At 51.5% G+C, this 18,997-nt stretch overlaps 1 protein-coding gene across 1 annotated transcript; it reads right to left on the bottom strand.

Moving 5' to 3' along the window:
- Nucleotides 1-15,552: 15,552 nt before the first annotated feature.
- LOC100283960 (pollen allergen Phl p 11) lies at nucleotides 15,553-16,615 on the bottom strand. The gene is made up of 2 exons (NM_001156858.2): nucleotides 16,388-16,615; nucleotides 15,553-16,256 (listed from the first exon to the last, which is right to left on the bottom strand). The coding sequence occupies exons 1-2, from the start codon at nucleotides 16,539-16,541 to the stop codon at nucleotides 15,913-15,915; spliced, it is 498 nt and encodes a 165-aa protein (NP_001150330.2). The 5' UTR covers nucleotides 16,542-16,615; the 3' UTR covers nucleotides 15,553-15,912.
- Between the last annotated feature and the right edge of the window lie 2,382 nt (nucleotides 16,616-18,997).

Genomic DNA, 18,997 nt, shown 5'->3' with positions numbered 1-18,997 from the left:
ACGCAAGATCTGCTAAAGCGGTTTGGGATGAAGGACGCCAAGCCCGCAAAGACTCCGATGGGGACCGACGGACACACCGACCTCAACAAAGGAGGTAAGTCCGTTGATCAAAAAGCATACCGGTCAATGATAGGTTCTTTGCTTTACTTATGTGCTAGTAGACCGGATATTATGCTTAGCGTATGCATGTGTGCTAGATTTCAATCCGATCCTAAGGAGTGTCACTTAGTGGCGGTAAAGCGAATTCTTAGATATTTGGATCTACGCCTTGCTTCGGGCTCTGGTATCCAAAGGGGTCTACCTTTGACTTAGTTGGATACTCAGACTCCGACTATGCTGGATGTAAGGTCGATAGGAAGAGTACATCGGGGACGTGCCAATTCTTAGGAAGGTCCCTGGTGTCATGGAACTCTAAGAAACAAACCTCCGTTGCCCTATCCACCGCTGAGGCAGAGTACGTTGCCGCAGGTCAGTGTTGCGCGCAACTACTTTGGATGAGGCAAACCCTCCGGGACTTTGGCTACAATCTGAGCAAAGTCCCACTCCTATGTGACAATGAGAGTGCTATCCGCATGGCGGAGAATCCTGTTGAGCACAGCCGCACAAAGCACATAGACATCCGGCATCACTTTTTGAGAGACCACCAGCAAAAGGGAGATATCGAAGTGTTTCATGTTAACACTGAGAACCAGCAAGCCGATATCTTCACTAAGCCTCTAGATGAGAAGACCTTTTGCAGGTTGCGTAGTGAGCTCAATGTCATAGATTCGCGGAACCTGGATTGAATTGTAGCATACATGTATCTATGCTTTTGATCATATTCCTTTTTGCATTTTGTTGCTTATTATGGTGCTCAAGTTGTACAAACACTCCCTGGACCTCACAAGTCCGTTGCAAAATGATGCACATGTTTAGGGGGAGATGTGTTACAACTTGACCCTTTGAGACTAACCATGTGCTTGAGGTTGATGATTTAGTCTCGAAGAAGGATTAAAAGGGAAAAGGTGGACTTGGACCATGAAAGACTTCCACTGCACTCCGATGAGAGGGTAACGTATTCCAAGTTCATCTCATGAAATCTTATTGCCACTTGCTCTTATTTAAAGACTTTGGTGAGGCAATGGGGTTACAAAGGCCAAGATTGATCCCGTTTTGGTGCTTGATGCCAAAGGGGGAGAAAATAAAGGCCAAAGCGATAAATGGATCAGCTACCACTTGAGAGATTTTGAGAGATTTTGAAAATAGTAGAATAGAGTTTTTGTTTTGTCAAAAGCTTTTATTGTCTCTTATTGTCTCTATTGTCAAAAGTTGGTTTCTTGTGGAGAGAAGTGTTGATTATGGGAAATAGGGGGAGTTTTTGAAATCTTTGATCAATCTCTTTTGGAATGACTCTCTTTATGCCTCAACATGTGTGTTTGACATAGAAATAGAGATTTGAGTTTGATTTGCAAAAACAAACCAAGTGGTGGCAAAGGATGATCCATATATGCCAAAATTGAGTCAAAATCAATTTGAATTTTATTTGAAGTGATTTCGCACTTGTTCTAGTTGCTTTATGTTGTGTTGGCATAAATCACCAAAAAGGGGGAGATTGAAAGGGAAATGTGCCCTTGGGCCATTTCTAAGTATTTTGGTGATTGAGTGCCAACTCAAGTGCTTAAAATGTGAATTTATGCAATGGATGAACAAAGTGCAAATCAAGAGCAAAGGTATGTTTCTAAGTCTTAGTACATTGGTTTTGTGTACTAATATACTTGTCTAAGTAGTGGAAACAGGAAGAAAAAGAAAAGGAAAAAGGTGGCTGTGTACAGCCAAGGGGCTGTTTCGGTCTGGGGCACCGGACTGTCCGGTGGTGCACCGGACAGTGTCCGGTGCACCAAGCTGCCTCGGCCGAACAGGCCGCTCTCGGGAATTCGCTGACGGCGTACGGCTAAAATTCACCGGACTGTCCGGTGTGCACCGGACTGTCCGGTGAGCCAACGGTCGACTAGGGCCAACGGTCGGCCGCGGATTCTGCGCGCGACACGTGGCCAAGCCAACGGTCGGAAGGGGGCACCGGACTGTCCGGTGTGCACCGGACATGTCCGGTGCGCCAACGGCTCCCAGATCACCAACGGTCGACTGCGCTGTTTAAGGAAGGAAATCGGGCACCGGACAGTGTCCGGTGTGCACCGGACTGTCCGGTGCGCCCGACGACAGAAGGCAAGATCAGCCTTCCAGATTTGCTCTCAACGGCTCCTAGCTGCCTTGGGGCTATAAAAGGGACCCCTAGGCGCATGGAGGAGTAAACTAAGCAACCCTTGAGCATTCTTGATCATCCACACTCAGTCTTTGCGCATCCGTTTGTGATTCTAAGTGATTCGAGCTCTGTTCTTGTGAGAAACTGTGAGATAGTCTTTGAGCTCGATTCTTGGCCGTGTGTGTGTGCATTTCGCTGTGGATTTGTGTGTGTTGCTTCCCTCCCTTACTCCGTGCTTTTTGTGAATCTTAAGTGTAAGGGCGAGAGACTCCAATCTGTGGAGATTCCTCGCAAGTGGGATAAAGATAAGCAAGGCAAAATACTGTGGTATTCAAGTGGGTCTTTGGACCGCTTGAGAGGGGTTGATTGCAACCCTCGTCCGTTGGGACGCCACAACGTGGAGTAGGCAAGTTTTGTACTTGGCCGAACCACGGGATAAATCACCGTGTCTACTCTGTGTTGAATTCTTTGTGATTGTCGTATTGTGCAAGATCTCCTCCTTAGCCACTTGGCAATTATTGTACTAACCCTTAACAAGTTTTTGTGGCTATAAGTTAAGTTTTTACAGGATCACCTATTCACCCCCCCTCTAGGTGCTCTCACCACGGCGAACTCCGCTCCGCCCGACCCCAGGGCTCGGACTCGGGCTAAGACCCGGAAGACGGCGAACTCCGCTCCGCCCGACCCCAGGGCTCGGACTCGGGCTAAGACCCGGAAGACGGCGAACTCCGCTCCGCCCGACCCCAGGGCTCGGACTCGGGCTAAGACCCGGAAGACGACGGAACTCCGCTCCGCCCGACCCCAGGGCTCGGACTCGGGCTAAGACCCGGAAGACGGCGAACTCCGCTCCGCCCGACCCCAGGGCTCGGACTCGGGCTAAGACCCGGAAGACGGCGAACTCCGCTCCGCCCGACCCCAGGGCTCGGACTCGGGCTAAGACTCGGAAGACGGCGAACTCCGCTCCGCCCGACCCCAGGGCTCGGACTCGGGCTAAGACCCGGAAGACGACGAAACTCCGCCTCGCCCGACCCCAGGGCTCGGACTCCGCCCTGGCCTCGGCCGAACGACCTCCGCCTCGCCCGACCCCATGGCTCGGACTCGGCCTCGGCAACAGAAGACAGACTCAGCCTCGGCTTCGGAGGAGCCCCCACGTCACCCTGCCTAGGGCACAGGCCCGCCACGTCAACAGGAGGCGCCATCATCGTCCTACCCCGAATCGACTCGGGTTACGGAGAACAAGACCGGCGTCCCATCCGGCCAGCTCCGCCGGATGGGCAATGATGGCACTCCACAAGCTCTGTGACGACGGCGGCCCCCAGCTCTCTTACGGAAGCAGGGCGACGTCAGTAAGGACTCGACCGCTCTAACAGCTGTCCCTCCGCCAGGCTCCGTCGCACCTCCGACAGCCACGACATTACGCTAGCAAGGTGCCAAGACCTCTCCGGCTGCCACATTGGCATGTACCTAGGGCGCTAGCTCTCTCTCCGCTAGACACGTAGGGCGCTAGCTCTCTCTCCTCAGCAGCCGCGGTGAGACGCACATCCAACAAGAAACTGTTCAAACAAGAATTAGGCGCCGCTTTGGGAAGGAGCCGCGCCCTCAGCTCCATCCCCGCCGTCGGTGGAGTCCATCTCGGCCTCCGGTGACGTCGCAGGGGGAAGGATCTCCGCCTCAAAGGTGGTCGCCAGCACCGCGCTCGGACCCGCGGCGACCGCGTCGAGCCGCTGGACCTCCGCTAGGGCGGCATCGTCTTCGTCAGGAAGACAGTACCCCTCACTAACCCGCTCCAGGTCCACAACATAGTGGGAAGCAAGCACGGCGAAGGCCCGCCTGACGCCGTGGTGTAGCGCTTCGCGGACTCTGCCGCGCGCGTGATCACCCAAGGCTCGAAGGCGGCTCTGAGGGGAGCTTCCTGAAGGGACGCCGCCGGAGCCGAGGACACGATAAAAGTCCGAGACGGCCTCGGACATGGCCGCGAGGTCCGCATCCCTCTGCTCGGCAGCTCCGGCAAGCGCCTCAGCAAGCGCCTTGGCGGACTCGTCAAGGGCGGACTCAAGCTCTGCAAGCAACCAGGAGAAATACCTCAACCACAAGCAAAGGAAACGGACAAGAAAAAGAACCAGGGAGGACCAAGACGTACCTCCGGCTCGGGCACGCTGCTCCGAGGCCGCGACCTGGGCCGCGGCTAAGTCAGCCGCAAGGGTCTCGGCACGGCTTTCGGCCTCGGTAGCCCGGCCCTGAGATCGGTCCCGTTCCTCGACGACCTGGGCGAGCTCCGATCGCTGCCGTTGCGCCTCCGCACGCGCTGCTGCCGCCTCGGCTCTCAGGTCGGCGCAGAGCAGCTGGAGGTCCGCCACCTTGGCATCCTGCTGAGAAAGGCGCGCGGTAGCCCCGGCGAGCGAGGACCTCAGGGATCGCAGCGAGCCCCAGACATCAACCTCGCGGCGGATGAACGACGACTTGGCGGCGCTCCGGTCCGTCAGATCCTGGGGAAAGGAAACAGGGCGTCACGACGAGTGTCTCGCCCACAGAAGGAAAAAAGGTATGCCCGAAACCGCTACCTGGAGGATTTTGGGGACGTCTCTGCAGAAAACCTCCAGCGACGACCGGAGCGACCCCACCGTTGCCTCTGCACACTCGCGGAGCTCACCCCAGGACTGGTCCTCCTACTCATCATCGAGAACGAAGACGGGGTCCGAGGCCTCGCGGGTCCGGAATCGGAGCAACGGGCGCCGGGCCTCGGGGCTCCGCCGCACAGTGATGAAGCTGTCACCCGGCTGGACGGATTGCGCGTCCACGCCCACCTCTTCTGAGGTCTTGGGCGCCGACGCATCAGCCATCCCGACGCTGGCGGCAACTGGACGCCCTTCGACAGGGACGGCGGCAACCTCGGCGGTGGCAGGCGCCGGCATGACCGGCACGACAGGCGAACTCAGGGCCGCGTGGGCGTCAGCCGCCTCCTCAACCACGATAGCCGCCTCGGCTGAAGAGCCGGCCTCGGGAGCCCGCTCCTCAGAGATTGGCGACGCCCGAGCCCCCGGTGGCGAAGTACCCCGCGAAAGGGTCGGTGGAATGGCGCTGGCCACACAGTTCGGCGCCGTCTTGAGGGCCTTCCGGGGTGCCAGGTCGGTCTGGCCATGACTTCGCTTGCTGAATAAAAAAAAGAGAGAAGGAAAGAAAGATCACGACCGAGACATATGAATGGGAAGCCAAGACGAAGACATTCCGAGATACTCACCCACTTCGGGCCATGATCCACCGCGCCTGGGGGGAGCCTTCTTGGATCCCGGCTCCCGAAACAGCCGCCGAAGTCCGCTTCGCCGGCGCCTTCGGCACCACCCTTGCTTGGGGCGCCCGGGAAGCGGACTCCCCGGGCACGGCCGCGACGACTTGAGGGTCACCCCCATGCGCCACCGACACGAGCGGCGGCCCCTGGGAAACAGACGCCTTGGCCTGGACCTCCGGAGCTGCCTCAGCTCCTCCGGCTGAGGGGTCAGGTGACCTCTTGGTTCGCCCCCGTGCCTCGGGTCGGGAGCCCGACGCCCCGACTTCGGGGGCTGACGGAGTCGGCCCACTCGGGGGCTGGCTCGACGGCTCCTGGCCACACCCCAAGCCGGGGCTGAGGCCGAGACGGGCAGCCATGTCATCCTCTTCATCATCATCATCGTCATCATCATCGTCGGGCGTCTCCGGCGACGGCTCCCTCGGGAGTCCGTCCCTCTCCTGCTGGCGGCGGCGCTTCTCCAAGGCGTCTCGAGCCCGCCTCCGCTCGCGGGCCTGGGCCTTCTCCGCGTCCTTCTTTTTCTTCTTCTCCTCCGCGGCGACCCGCCGCGCTGCACGGTCCGCCGCGTCCTCCGGGACCCGTGGCCGAGAGGGTTTGTGCCACCCCACATCCTAAAAGGAGGGGAGAAAGGAACCCGATCATAAGGGCCCGGAGCGACCCGATATACGAAGAAGGAAGGAGCAAACACTCACCAAAGTCACACACCCCTGGTCGGGGCGCATCCGAAGCTGGGAGTATGCGTGGGGGTCCGGCTTCCCCATCGCAGCCGACACCCGCCATTGGAGAGCGTTGAAGGGGAGGGGATCAGGGGACATTCGCGAGCCCTCCCAGTCAGCTTCCGGGGTCATCTCCCAGAGCGGCAGCCGCCGCTCCGCCAATGGAAGCACCCTCCGACGGTGGATAGCGGCGATCACTCCCGCAGCGGTAAGTCCCCCCTCCCGCAACTCCTTCAGGGCCTGGAGAAGGGGTTCGAGATTTTTTTGCCTCTCGTGCGGGGTCCCGTGGCGCCAGGCGTCGGTGGCAGCAGTAACAACTCGCTGGGAGAACGGTGGGAGCAACTCACCGTCATTTCGGAGGTAGAACCACCGGCGCTGCCACCCCTTGTTCGAAGACGCAAGAATGGCAGGAATGTACTGCAACGCCCGCGACTGCCTAAACAAGAGAGTGCAGCCGCCGGCCCGCACCGCAGCACAGATCCTCCTCTCCCCCGTCGACAAAGCGAAAGGCTCGGCGACGAAGAGATGAGTCCACAAATCCCAATGAGGGGCGATCCCCAAGTACCCTTCGCATACCGCTACGAAGATAGCGGCCTGCGAGATGGAGTTGGGGGAGAGGTTGTGCAACTCCACCCCGTAGTGGAATAAGATGGCCCGCATAAAGCGGCCCGTCGGCACGCCAAATCCTCGCTCATGGAAGGAGACGAAGCTTACGACATACCCCGGCGGTGGGGACGGAGCGGCTCCGCCCATGGGAGGAATCCACTCTGGCCGCTGCTTGTCGGTGAGGGGGCGGAGCAAACCCTCGCCGACCAGCTCCTCCAGATCACTCGCCGTCACCGTGGAGAAGGGCCACGGATCGCGCGGGGGGATTATGGTCACTCGATCCGCCATCGTCAAAATGGAGGAGATGGCGGCGCGGAGGGCAGGGAGAGCGGTTTCTCTCTTCTCCGACTAAAGTTTCCCGGGTTGCGAAAACCTAAAGGGAAAAGAAGGGAGCAGAGCGAAGAACCGTCACCGGACCCCCTCTCAAGTATATGAAGGCCAGGGCGAAACCGTTTCCAGCACACCGCCCGGACCGGACGCGGGATTCAAAAAGCGCGAAGCGGAACAGCCGTTCCTCGAACGGCTCGCGCGCACACAACGGCCGCCCCGCCAACCACTCGCTCCGTCGCATTAACTCCGCGGCGGGACACGCGGCGCCTCTGGCGGGAGAAGCGCGCGATGCTTCGCCTTCGCCGTAATAACCGCGTCAAAGAGAGGTACGCCACGTCGTTCGATTTCGTATCCTTTTCCTTTTTCCTCTTTCTCTATCTCTTGCAACAGGGACCGGGAAAGGGGGATACCCCGAAAAGGATCCTTCTCCGCAAAGGAAACGGGCTCCGAGCCCCCCCTACTGATCAGGGGTTCGAAGACTGGCCCTCCGAAGGGTTCAACAGTCGCCTCAGATCGCGTGGGCCCGACACCCACTACTGGTCAGGGGTTCGAAGGCCAGCCCCCCGAAGGGTTCCATGGCCACCTCAGGCTACTCGGGCTCCGCGCCCATTACTGATCAGGGGTTCGAAGGCTGGCCCCCGAAGGGTTCACAGTCGCCTCAGACACCGAGCGAGGGATGACCAGGGGTACGTTCGATACATAACCGAGGCTCGGGCTGCGCTCCCGAGGTACCCTAGGACATTTCCGAGACCAGCGGGAACGATCTTGTAACGAAATCCCATCGGAGGGAGGCATCGAGCCCTCGGACCCCGTCGCCAGGGGACCGGGTCCGGCAAATCACCCGCAGGTACTTTTGGGCGTGCCTCTGGGCCCCTAGCCGACCCCCAACGAACGGGGCACGGACGTCCACTCGGATTACCCGCTTGCAGCTCACCGGAGACACCATGTTCGGTGCCCATCGAGGGTAACATGGCGCACTCCCCCCTCCTCCTTGCGGAAAGGCGACGTAGGGGCGTATGTAAAAAGTCGAGTATGTCCCTGATCGTCCTCTCGCCCTGTGCAGAGGCTCGGGGGCTGCTCTCGCAAAAACCGGCTCCGGCCAAACCGTTGACAGCGTCAACATACCAGCCCGAGAGCTTGGGCCCCGACCGTGCACCCGGGCTACGGCCAGTTCGCATGAGGGAACGACCAGACCAGCCAAAGCATTACGCAAGGTATTAAAACCTCGAAGGAGTGTAACCACTCCTCCGAGTCCTCGGGGGCTACACCCGGCGGGTGCGCTCGCGCGCACCCACCGGAACAAAATGCAACCGAGAAAGGCTGGTCCCCTTGCAAAAAAGTGCGACGAAAGCCTTCAAGCGAGTGCTAACACTCCCTTCGAGGCTCGGGGGCTACTGTCGGGGACCATAATTAGGGGTACCCTCAAGACGCCTAATTCTCAGCTGGTAACCCCCATCAGCGTAAAGCTGCAAAGGCCTGATGGGTACGATTAAGTCAGGGATCAGTCCACACGAGTGACTCGATCACGCTTCACCCGAGCCTAGCCTCGGCCAAGGGCAGCCGACCTCGAGAGACTTCCGTCTCGCCCGAGGCCCCCCTTTTTACGGCGGACACATCACCGGCTCGCCCGAGGCCTTGGCTTCGCTCAGAAGCAACCCTGACTAAATCGCCACACCGACTGACCAAGTTGCAGGAGCATTTAACGCAAAGGTGGCCTGACACCTTTATCCTGACACGCGCCCCCCCGGCAGAGCCGAAGTGACCGCCGTCACTCCACCGCTCCACTGACCAGTCTGACAGAAGGACAGCGCCGCCTGCGCCACTCTGACTACGGTGCCACTCGACAGAGTGAATCTAACAGGCAGTCAGGCCTTACCGAAGGCGCCACGGCGAACTCCGCTCCGCCCGACCCTAGGGCTCGGACTCGGGCTAAGACCCGGAAGACGGCGAACTCCGCTCCGCCCGACCCCAGGGCTCGGACTCGGGCTAAGACCCGGAAGACGGCGAACTCCGCTCCGCCCGACCCCAGGGCTCGGACTCGGGCTAAGACCCGGAAGACGACGGTACTCCGCTCCGCCCGACCCCAGGGCTCGAACTCGGGCTAAGACCCGGAAGACGGCGAACTCCGCTCCGCCCGACCCCAGGGCTCGGACTCGGGCTAAGACCCGGAAGACGGCGAACTCCGCTCCGCCCGACCCCAGGGCTCGGACTCGGGCTAAGACCCGGAAGACGGCGAACTCCGCTCCGCCCGACCCCAGGGCTCGGACTCGGGCTAAGACCCGGAAGACGACGAAACTCCGCCTCGCCCGACCCCAGGGCTCGGACTCCGCCCTGGCCTCGGCCGAACGACCTCCGCCTCGCCCGACCCCATGGCTCGGACTCGGCCTCGGCAACAGAAGACAGACTCAGCCTCGGCTTCGGAGGAGCCCCCACGTCACCCTGCCTAGGGCACAGGCCCGCCACGTCAACAGGAGGCGCCATCATCGTCCTACCCCGAATCGACTCGGGTTACGGAGAACAAGACCGGCGTCCCATCCGGCCAGCTCCGCCGGATGGGCAATGATGGCACTCCACAAGCTCTGTGACGACGGCGGCCCCCAGCTCTCTTACGGAAGCAGGGCGACGTCAGCAAGGACTCGACCGCTCTAACAGCTGTCCCTCCGCCAGGCTCCGTCGCACCTCCGACAGCCACGACATCACGCCAGCAAGGTGCCAAGACCTCTCCGGCTGCCACATTGGCATGTACCTAGGGCGCTAGCTCTCTCTCCGCTAGACACGTAGCACTCTGCTACACTCCCCATTGTACGCCTGGATCCTCTCCTTACGACTATAAAAGGGAGGACCAGGGCCTTCTTAGAGAAGGTTGGCCGCGCGGGACCGAGGACGGGACAGGCGCTCTCTTGGGGCCGCTCGCTTCCCTCACCCGCGTGGACGCTTGTAACCCCCCTACTGCAAGCGCACCCGACCTAGGCGCGGGACGAACACGAAGGCCGCGGGACTTCCACCTCTCTCACGCTCGGCTCCGGCCACCTCGCCTCTCCCCCCTTCGCGCTCGCCCACGCGCTCGACCCATCTGGGCTGGGGCACGCAGCACACTCACTCGTCGGCTTAGGGACCCCCCTGTCTCGAAACGCCGACACACATATTACTTAGCATGAGCCTATCGCCACTTCTCCCACTGTACCACTTATTTATCTCCAACTCTTCAAATACATTGTGCATGTATGTCTACATAATATGTGAGGAATCTGTATGGTTAGTTATGATCCTCTTCATTCATTAGGACTTCATGACATGTACACATCAGTACCATTATCTCTACTTTGGATACCTGATTGATTTATTAACATTCATGCATGTCATCTATATATGATAGACAATTGATTATTATTTACTAAACTAAACCAACTCATCTAATCTAATTAAGCATATGTCACTTAACCACTGGACAAGAAACACCTAATATTCTTAGTTGATTAGTATCGTTAGAAGTCTAGTGTGAGCGAGAACTCACTCTCACGCATGTAGGAGATTTATGGGACTAATTATTCATATAAAAATTGCAAGGGTTTAACTTTATCCAACTTTCCTACAATATGGTTAAGGACCAACCCCAACTTTGGGTTATCTAATCAACTGTGTTTTTTACTTAAACGAAGGGTAAGGTCACTCTTAGCATCAAATCTCATGACATAGCTCGTGGAGTAGCTAAGGACTATTCATGGGATATTAAGTTTGTGTAATCACATGTACATACCATATGTCGCTTATGGGAGTGGCAAGCCAAGTAGTTAGTGGTGATTGACTTTCCTATGGATTTGGCACCAAGGTGATGCAAGGTAGATGATTTGTACCTTTCAAGATATTCATGGTCACCCTCATCCGCATTGGTGAGATGTTGGAAAACATGAGGCAACCCTTACTCAAGGTCGAGCATGGAGGTCTATTCAATCTTCCACATGGGTGAAGTTGCACACCTTTATAGAGATCCTTTAAAAAGCCTAAAGCCTTTTGATAGAACTATTTGTATGTTCTTTCTCGTAGGCTCGATGTAGCTAGCATGAATGAACTTGCTTATGAAAGCATCTAGGCCCCTAGTTTGTTTTGATGATTAATGACAACACAAGGTTATTGTGACTAACATGTACTTTGTAGTTGTACGATAAGTTGTAACAATGTAGGAAATTGGGCCTCAACAAGTGAAAACACCATAGACGATGTAAATCGATGAGATGGCTAAAGAAGGATGCTCAAAAGGTCAAGGATGTTTGTTCTAAGTGTCGAAGGAGTTGTCAGACACTTATTATAGAGATAGGACCTTTTATTTATATTTAACCTTACTATAAAGGGGGTTTTGGATGAGTAACTTGACCTAGGCTTGTCTCAAGTAGTGTACACTTGCATAAAACTAGTGTTGGGTATCTCACATAGGCCCATAAAAAGATCAGAGTGAAAACCAAATTGAAAACACACTTAAAAGAGATTGTTGGGTCTCTAGATGCACCCGACCGATCCGGTAGCGCACCAGACCAAGTCACCAGAGATCCCTTTCCCATGTCTAGGGTTTGTTTGGTTGGGCTATGGCTGTGAAAAAAGCTACTACGGGCTGTGAGCTATGAAAAAAGTTGTTGTGGCTGTGAGATGTCAAAAAACTAAAAATTGTTTGGTGGAAACCACTAAAAATCGCTAAAAGTTCTTCCATATATATTTTCACAATTCCATCTGAAAGCCACTAAAATCAGATTCATAAGTGCTTTTAGTTTTACACTACTAGAAAGTTGGCTTTTAGAAAAAGCTCCTTCCTAAATCCAGCCCATTGGTTTGGCTTTTGGCTTTTAGGGGGCAAAAGCAAAGCCAAAAGCCAAACCAAACATATGCCTAGTTTGGAAATGGGGACTAGACCGGTGCAGTGGCACACCAGACCAACGTTCTAGAGTGCACTAAAAATGTTGCTTCCCGGCATGACACACCGGACCAGTTCGATGTGGCCCCGCTGGCACATCAAACCCCCTCTATGTAACGGCTAGTTGCCATAACTAGCCATTGAATGATGTCACTAGAAGGTCCAGTAGCACACCAGTGGTGCATCGAACTGGTCCGGTGTGCCCACAGACTGTGCAAAACAGACGAACAGTAATGACTAGTTTTTGGTTGGTGGGTATTTATACCTCCTCCAACAAACCCATTCATTGTATTGCCTCCCTAAGCATATAGCATTCTTTGCAAGAGCTTGCAAGACCTTTGCAATAGTGAGGTGATTAGCAAAATCATAATCCCGTTGTTAGGACCTCATTAGTGCAAGAGAGAGCCACCAAGAGCACACACCACTCGCATTAGACGCGCTTGGTCAAGTGAAAGTATAGAGCTTGTTACTCTTGGTGCTCAACATCACCTAGAGAGCTTGGTGGCGATTGGAGCTTAGTGATCACCTTGGATGATTTGTTGGTGACCCGACATGAAGTTGTACATGGTTGTGAGCGATTCACCATGTTGGAGAGGTGAAGAATCAGCTCATAGTGAGCACTTGGTCCTTGTGAGGACTAAAGGGGAGCTATACCCTTGCGCGGGTGCTCCAACGAGGATTAGTGGAGAGTGCCTTCTTTGATACCTCGGGAAAATATGGAGGAGTCCTCTAAACCCTAGTTTTACATTCCACACTTACTTTGAGCAATTTATTTTGAGTTTTTACATTCCAAGCAATTGCCATGATATCGTAGTGTTTGTTTAGTGTTCTTAGCCTTTTGCAACCTTGTTAAGTAGTTGGGTAAAGTTGGGCCTGTGATTAAGGTTTAATATTTTGCAAGAATTTTAGAGAAGCCCAATTCACCCCACTCTTGGGTATCATGATCCTTTCACTAATGTTGTGCTCAATTACTACCTTTTAAGCACACTTGTTAAGATAGATCATGAAGCATATTATATAAATCTATGATATGGTTTTATGCAACACTACAAACTCTTACTATTTCATGCATCCACGAAAAATTATGTTGGAATAAGTGCTACGAGGAGTATGCAATCTACTCACAATGCTGCTAACAAGTTATTTTGCAGGAACTTCTAATTTGATGACCATTTAAGCCAAGCTCAAATAAAGTCAAAGCTAGTAGACTACAAGATGGACACACAAGGTTGTTGTTGCTCCGATATAGTGGACAAGTGAATGGGAGTAAAACAGGAACTTGGGTGAGACATTAGATTCAATTTGATACCAACTCAAACTATCTTCTTATAATCACAATAGTGTTGTAGTTTCACAACTGTTCTTAAATATGTAATGAACGAGTTATAAGAATTCTTAATGATTGGTTCATAACATGTAACTCTACTAATAAGATTCTAGAAGGGGAAGTGAGGATGGCACTTCCCTAGGGTGATCCTCGGTGTCGGTTAAATATAAAATGGATAGGTCAAGAGGTGGACACCTAGCTTAGTTAACTTGACATGATGGGCCCCATAGAGGGTGTGGATAGTTGGTGATATTCATTGCTAGATCCAAGGAACAGAGCCAAATCCAAGAGCTCATTACACATCTAATAGATATTAGCCTTTTCATAATGCACTAGGATGATGATCCAATCCTTTTATGGAACTTGGCATTGAACAAGCAAAAATATGAAAGTCCCTTATGTGCCTTCAAACAAGTTTGAAACATAAAATCAATTTCTACATGACTAAAATATTTTTCTATTGGGAGGCAAAAAAACTTCGTGGACTCATACTCATAAACCTTTGTTGTGGTATTGGTCAATTCCCCTTTAGATATTTATGAGTCCCACCACCATAGAAAACTTAACAAGGACGAGAAAACTAAATATCTTCATTTGGTTTTATATATATATGAAGCACACAATTTTAACTAAAGATAGATTTATAAAGCATAATTGGGGAGAGCACGGGAACCCTTGTTTTTTGAACATAAAACCACTATTCACCATCTTTTGAGATTGTCATGTACCACATTTTGTTTGGATGACCATAGAGGCTTGTGGATTTGTTTTCTTTAGCTTCAACAAGTACTCCTATGTCCCTTTTTATGTGATAATTAGTATAGATAGAATATTGAATCTACTTTTATAACAAATTTATTTGCAGATACAAATATAGTTAATATTTCTTACAAACTTAGTCAAACTTAACGAAGTTTGATCGACACGAATCCTATAACAACACTTAAATATAGACAGAGAAAGTAGGCCATAACTTATATTCTCAAGCTTATAAGTTTGTCTACGAGAGAGCACAATCATTTGGTCTATTTAATACATATAAAATAATTTTATTTTTGATAAAAAAGATTCTTTCTTAATTGTTATATAGGCTGTTTTCAAGGTTATCGATTGGGTCTTACAAAAAGAAACACGACCCACTAAACTAATATTAAAATAGGAATAGCCTCCGTTCTAATTTATAGTTCATTTGATTTTTTTTCACCAAATTTAATTATAATTATGATTAATTTTTATTATGATATCATTTAGTATATAATATATTTTAAATATGATTAATTTTTTTTACAAAAAAAATCGAATAAAACAAGTCTGTTAAACTTGGTAAAAAAAACGGATTTATAGGGTAGAGGAAGTATATCTTTACTAAACATGGATATGACCATCGTCAAGTGGGCCTACCGGTTAGATTTACATCCTGCAATCTTTCTAATAAGAACTTGGACTTGTATATGAGCAAGAGAGTTGATTTGCAATAAATATTAGTTGAGTGCATTATTTATTGTTGGGTATAGATAGCTAAGTGGGTTATGCTAAATGGGATGATACTAAGCACGACACGACCGTAATACTTCGGCACGACACATGCGCAATTTATATAGTGTCAGTGCCGGTACAACATGGATCTAGTGTCGCGCTTAGCTAGGCCGCCACCTCGGTGTGATAGGGTGACACGAGTACGACACGATTAAGTGGTCGACACGATTAGGTATGACTTAGACCAACTCGTGGTCTATAGATGTGATTGTGATATGTGCATGTGATTGTGAATTGTGGTTTGTTGTGGTTTTAAATATAATAAATTCACTTTATAATAGTATGAATTTATAATAGTAAATGTTCAAGTTTTTAATATTATATATGTAATCTTAAAGATTTTTTATTTTTTTGAACTCTTAAAATGAAATGGTATCTAGATTGACACGAGTACTATTAGATGTTAGTGTCGTATAGTGATATCACGATACGATTAGGCACTATATTGCCGTGTCTAGGCCAATGGCTAGACACTAATCTTATCACGGCATGGCACGCCACGCCACGGTTACAAAATAATATCTAATAGTACCATGCCTAATGATACTAGTGCCAATACTCTGTCCTGCAGCCTGTTTGACTATCTATATTGCTAGGATTGAAAATTCAAATAGAACTTCCTCTTCTCCTCGAAACAAAATAATCGAATGTCACATAACAGAGCAATGGGCAACGGCTGCAGCGCCACATGCAAATTCAGATAATTCAGACGTTCGGCTATAAAGGAGATTAAAAAATAAATTTACAGCATAGGGTTGGTCCCTTTTTTCGGCTACAAATATATATGATGGCATTATTTATACAGTACAACTACTCAAAGACCATTAATATATATTAATATGGTAGCTACTAAAACATTGGAGATGAAAATTATTTTTATTTTTAGGATAGCTGCACGTCTGCTAATATAACGTCGATCAGTCGAACAAATGTGCTATGGAAGAGGAAATTAAAAAAAAAACAAAATGACGCTTAGGAATTCTCGGACGTCTCGTTGAAGAGGTCGTAAGCGCGAAGGAGCTCGCCACAGTTGCTGAGAGGCTCCTTGCGGAAGAAGGCGATGGGGTTGGCGTATCGGATGCCGCTCTGCCTGATGCCGTCGTTGCGGGTGAGCGGGACGCGGCAGCGGTCGCGGGTGCGCTCGATCTCGGCGCAGTCCGCCTCGGGGCTCTTGAGCAGCAGCACCTCGCAGATCTCGTCCTGGTGGTCGCCGCTGATCTCCATCCTGTACCACCCGCCGGCGTCCGTCGTCGCCTCCGCCTTGTCGTGGACCTCCTGCGACTCGAAGTGACGGCACTCCATCTCCACCGTCGCGCCTGCATGCACGTACGCATCGTTTTAATTTGATCGCCACGCTCACGCAGGTGCATATGCATGGATACATAGCAATTAAATGGCATGCATAGGCTGGTAGCCGATCGATACAGGCGAAAACAGATCGGCTCACCTTCGATGGCGTGGGAGACGTTGGTCTCGAACCCGGCGCGGCAGTTGTCGCAGTAGACGCGGCCGGTTACGACAAACCCCGGCGAGGGTGCGGCTCTGGCCACGGCGGCTACGGCCGTGGCGACGAGGAGCAGCGCGACGAGGCTACGCACCATATCGTCCTTGTCAGTTTTGTTTCTCCCGGCCCGGCCCGCGCGGTATGGTAATGGTATGCTACCTGATGCGATCTGATCAACGACGTCAGGTCTGGGACAGCTTAAAAATGGCGAGCCGTGTCAGGGCGCAGAGAAGGAAACGGGTCATTCGCGGTTCAGCGCGAGAGGCGGAGCTCGTTTCTAGGCACCGGAAGGGCTCAAAGGTACCAGTAGTGTGTTTTGTGTCATTTGACGACGTAAGGCCCGGTTTGGTTAGATGGACTAATCTTTAGTCCCTGGTTTTAGTCCTGTTTAGTTTCTATTTTGCCAAACGGAAGGACTAAAATAGGGACTAATTGATTTTAGTCTCTAGTCCCTCACATGGGTGCTAAAGGGCAATATTTACTTCAATTACCCTTGCTAGAAAACTGGTGTCAAACAAAAAAAAGAACATTTTAGTCTTTATGTGTTGCATTTAATGTATTTAGAATCTATTTAGTCTCTACAACCAAACATGGTAGGGACTAAAATTTAGTCCTTGACTAAACTTCAGTCCTAAGACTAATGGAACCAAATGGGTACTAAGGAGGTGTTTGGTTTAGAGACTAAATTTTATTCCCTATATTTTATTTTATTTTAGTATCTAAATTATCAAATAAAAAAACTAAAATAGAGTTTTAGTTTTCATATTTGATAATTTATTGACTAAAATAGAATAAAACGAGGTGACTAAAAATTAGTCTATATAAGGTGTGAGAATTTTTAGCATCAGTCACTACCCAAACCAATAATCTCTCCGCTCGGTTCGGGCACCAAAATCTAGTCTGATGCACATACGCTAAAATCTGATGGAAACCGGACTACTGTCGCACGACTCGTCCGCAGGGTTGCCCATATACACGACGTACCCCGCACTCACAGGTCATCTGGCCATGCATGATACACGCACCCGAACACACAGTAGGGGTTTTAGATATATTGGGCCAACACTCCCAAAAGCTAGTCCATTAAAGGTTGTACCTTCAACCATATAAATCATTTTTGCCCACCCACAACTCATAATGTGGGACTATTCCTAACAATCTCCCCTAGATATTGTGAGACGTGAATTGTTTGAGAATGCATTGTGCTGACCTGAGCTTCGATACCAATTGTTGGAACCGGACCAAGCAGATAGCCTCCCAGTAGTCCGGGTCCTACGACTATGTTGTTAGACTACACAACTGTACTTGATTGACCAGGTGTGTCGGTCCATAGCCTAGCGTAACAAGGTGTCGAGTACGTCATGAAAGTGACAACCGTGAGCGGTGTCACGAGTGATGGGTCGAGCGATCCATACTTCCGACTCCTGCTCCTCAGAAAGCGTGGTGTTGTGGCTTGAGCTTCCACCGTCGTCGTCTATGTCGAGATCCCCTCCATCAGCTCCTCCTATAGCCGGGACACCCTGTGGTGGTGCAGGGGGTGCCTCCAGCGGGGACACAGGGGAGAGATGCCTCGTAGACTCCACCTCCTGTTGCGGCGGGGACGAAGAATCCTGTTGCTCTATCTCCTATCGCAACGCTCCTACTCCTCTAGAAATGTGATATCCTAGCCCCTGGGATGGTGATATCCTGGCCTAAGGCTTAATAGAATTAATATAATATCCATACCAATACGGTGCATCTTCTTTTTTGGAAGCCTATCTCGAAAGAACCTCCAAGTTAAGCGTGCTTGGCTTGGAGCAATTTGGGATGGGTGACCGACCGGAAAGTTTTCCCGGGTGCGCATGAGTGAGGACAAAGTGCGCACAAAAGACTCGTGTTGGTCTGTGGGGACGATATATGATCCTAGAGAGAGGAGTAAGTACCGCTGGTCCAGGGATTGGATGGGGTGTTACAAGAAAGCAGTGGTGCAGCCTCTCCAAGTGACTCGATTATCCGGTCACTGTGCGGTGAAGCGGACGCTCCGCAAGACGAGAGGGCAGAAAAGGAATCACTGATTTGCGTGTTGTGTGTCTAAGATGAGCCATCTACAAAAAACACTGTTGGGGGTCTTCCTCTCCGCCGAAGGTCCTCAAGACGATGATGTCATTGACAAAGAGATATTGAGGATCCTCTTCCCTACCGGAGGTCCTCAAGACGAAGATGTCATCTAAGGGCGTTAACAACGAATGTCGAAGCTACGACCGAATGACGATAGCTTCGACTTAAAGTGGTGACGAAGGTCAAGTATGGTGCCGAAGTCGAAGAGGAAAAGACTAGTTAATCCTTGATGATTTATGTTATGATTATGTGCACACGTCAGGGTTATAAATGTATTCCTACCCAGGCTGCGTCTCGTGCCTATAAATAGGTGAACAGTACCACCGTACTGTTCACGTTGGATTGTAGTCGTTCTCGCGTCAACACTTTCGAGCAAGCCGAAGGTATCAATGTAACAAGAATCTTATTCATACGTTTATCATGAAATAAATATTTGAATTGATGTATGAATGGATA

Source organism: Zea mays, chromosome 6, assembly GCF_902167145.1.
Source record: "Zea mays cultivar B73 chromosome 6, Zm-B73-REFERENCE-NAM-5.0, whole genome shotgun sequence".
Lineage (NCBI taxonomy): Eukaryota > Viridiplantae > Streptophyta > Magnoliopsida > Poales > Poaceae > Zea > Zea mays.
This window is presented reverse-complemented; position numbering and strand designations above follow the sequence as displayed.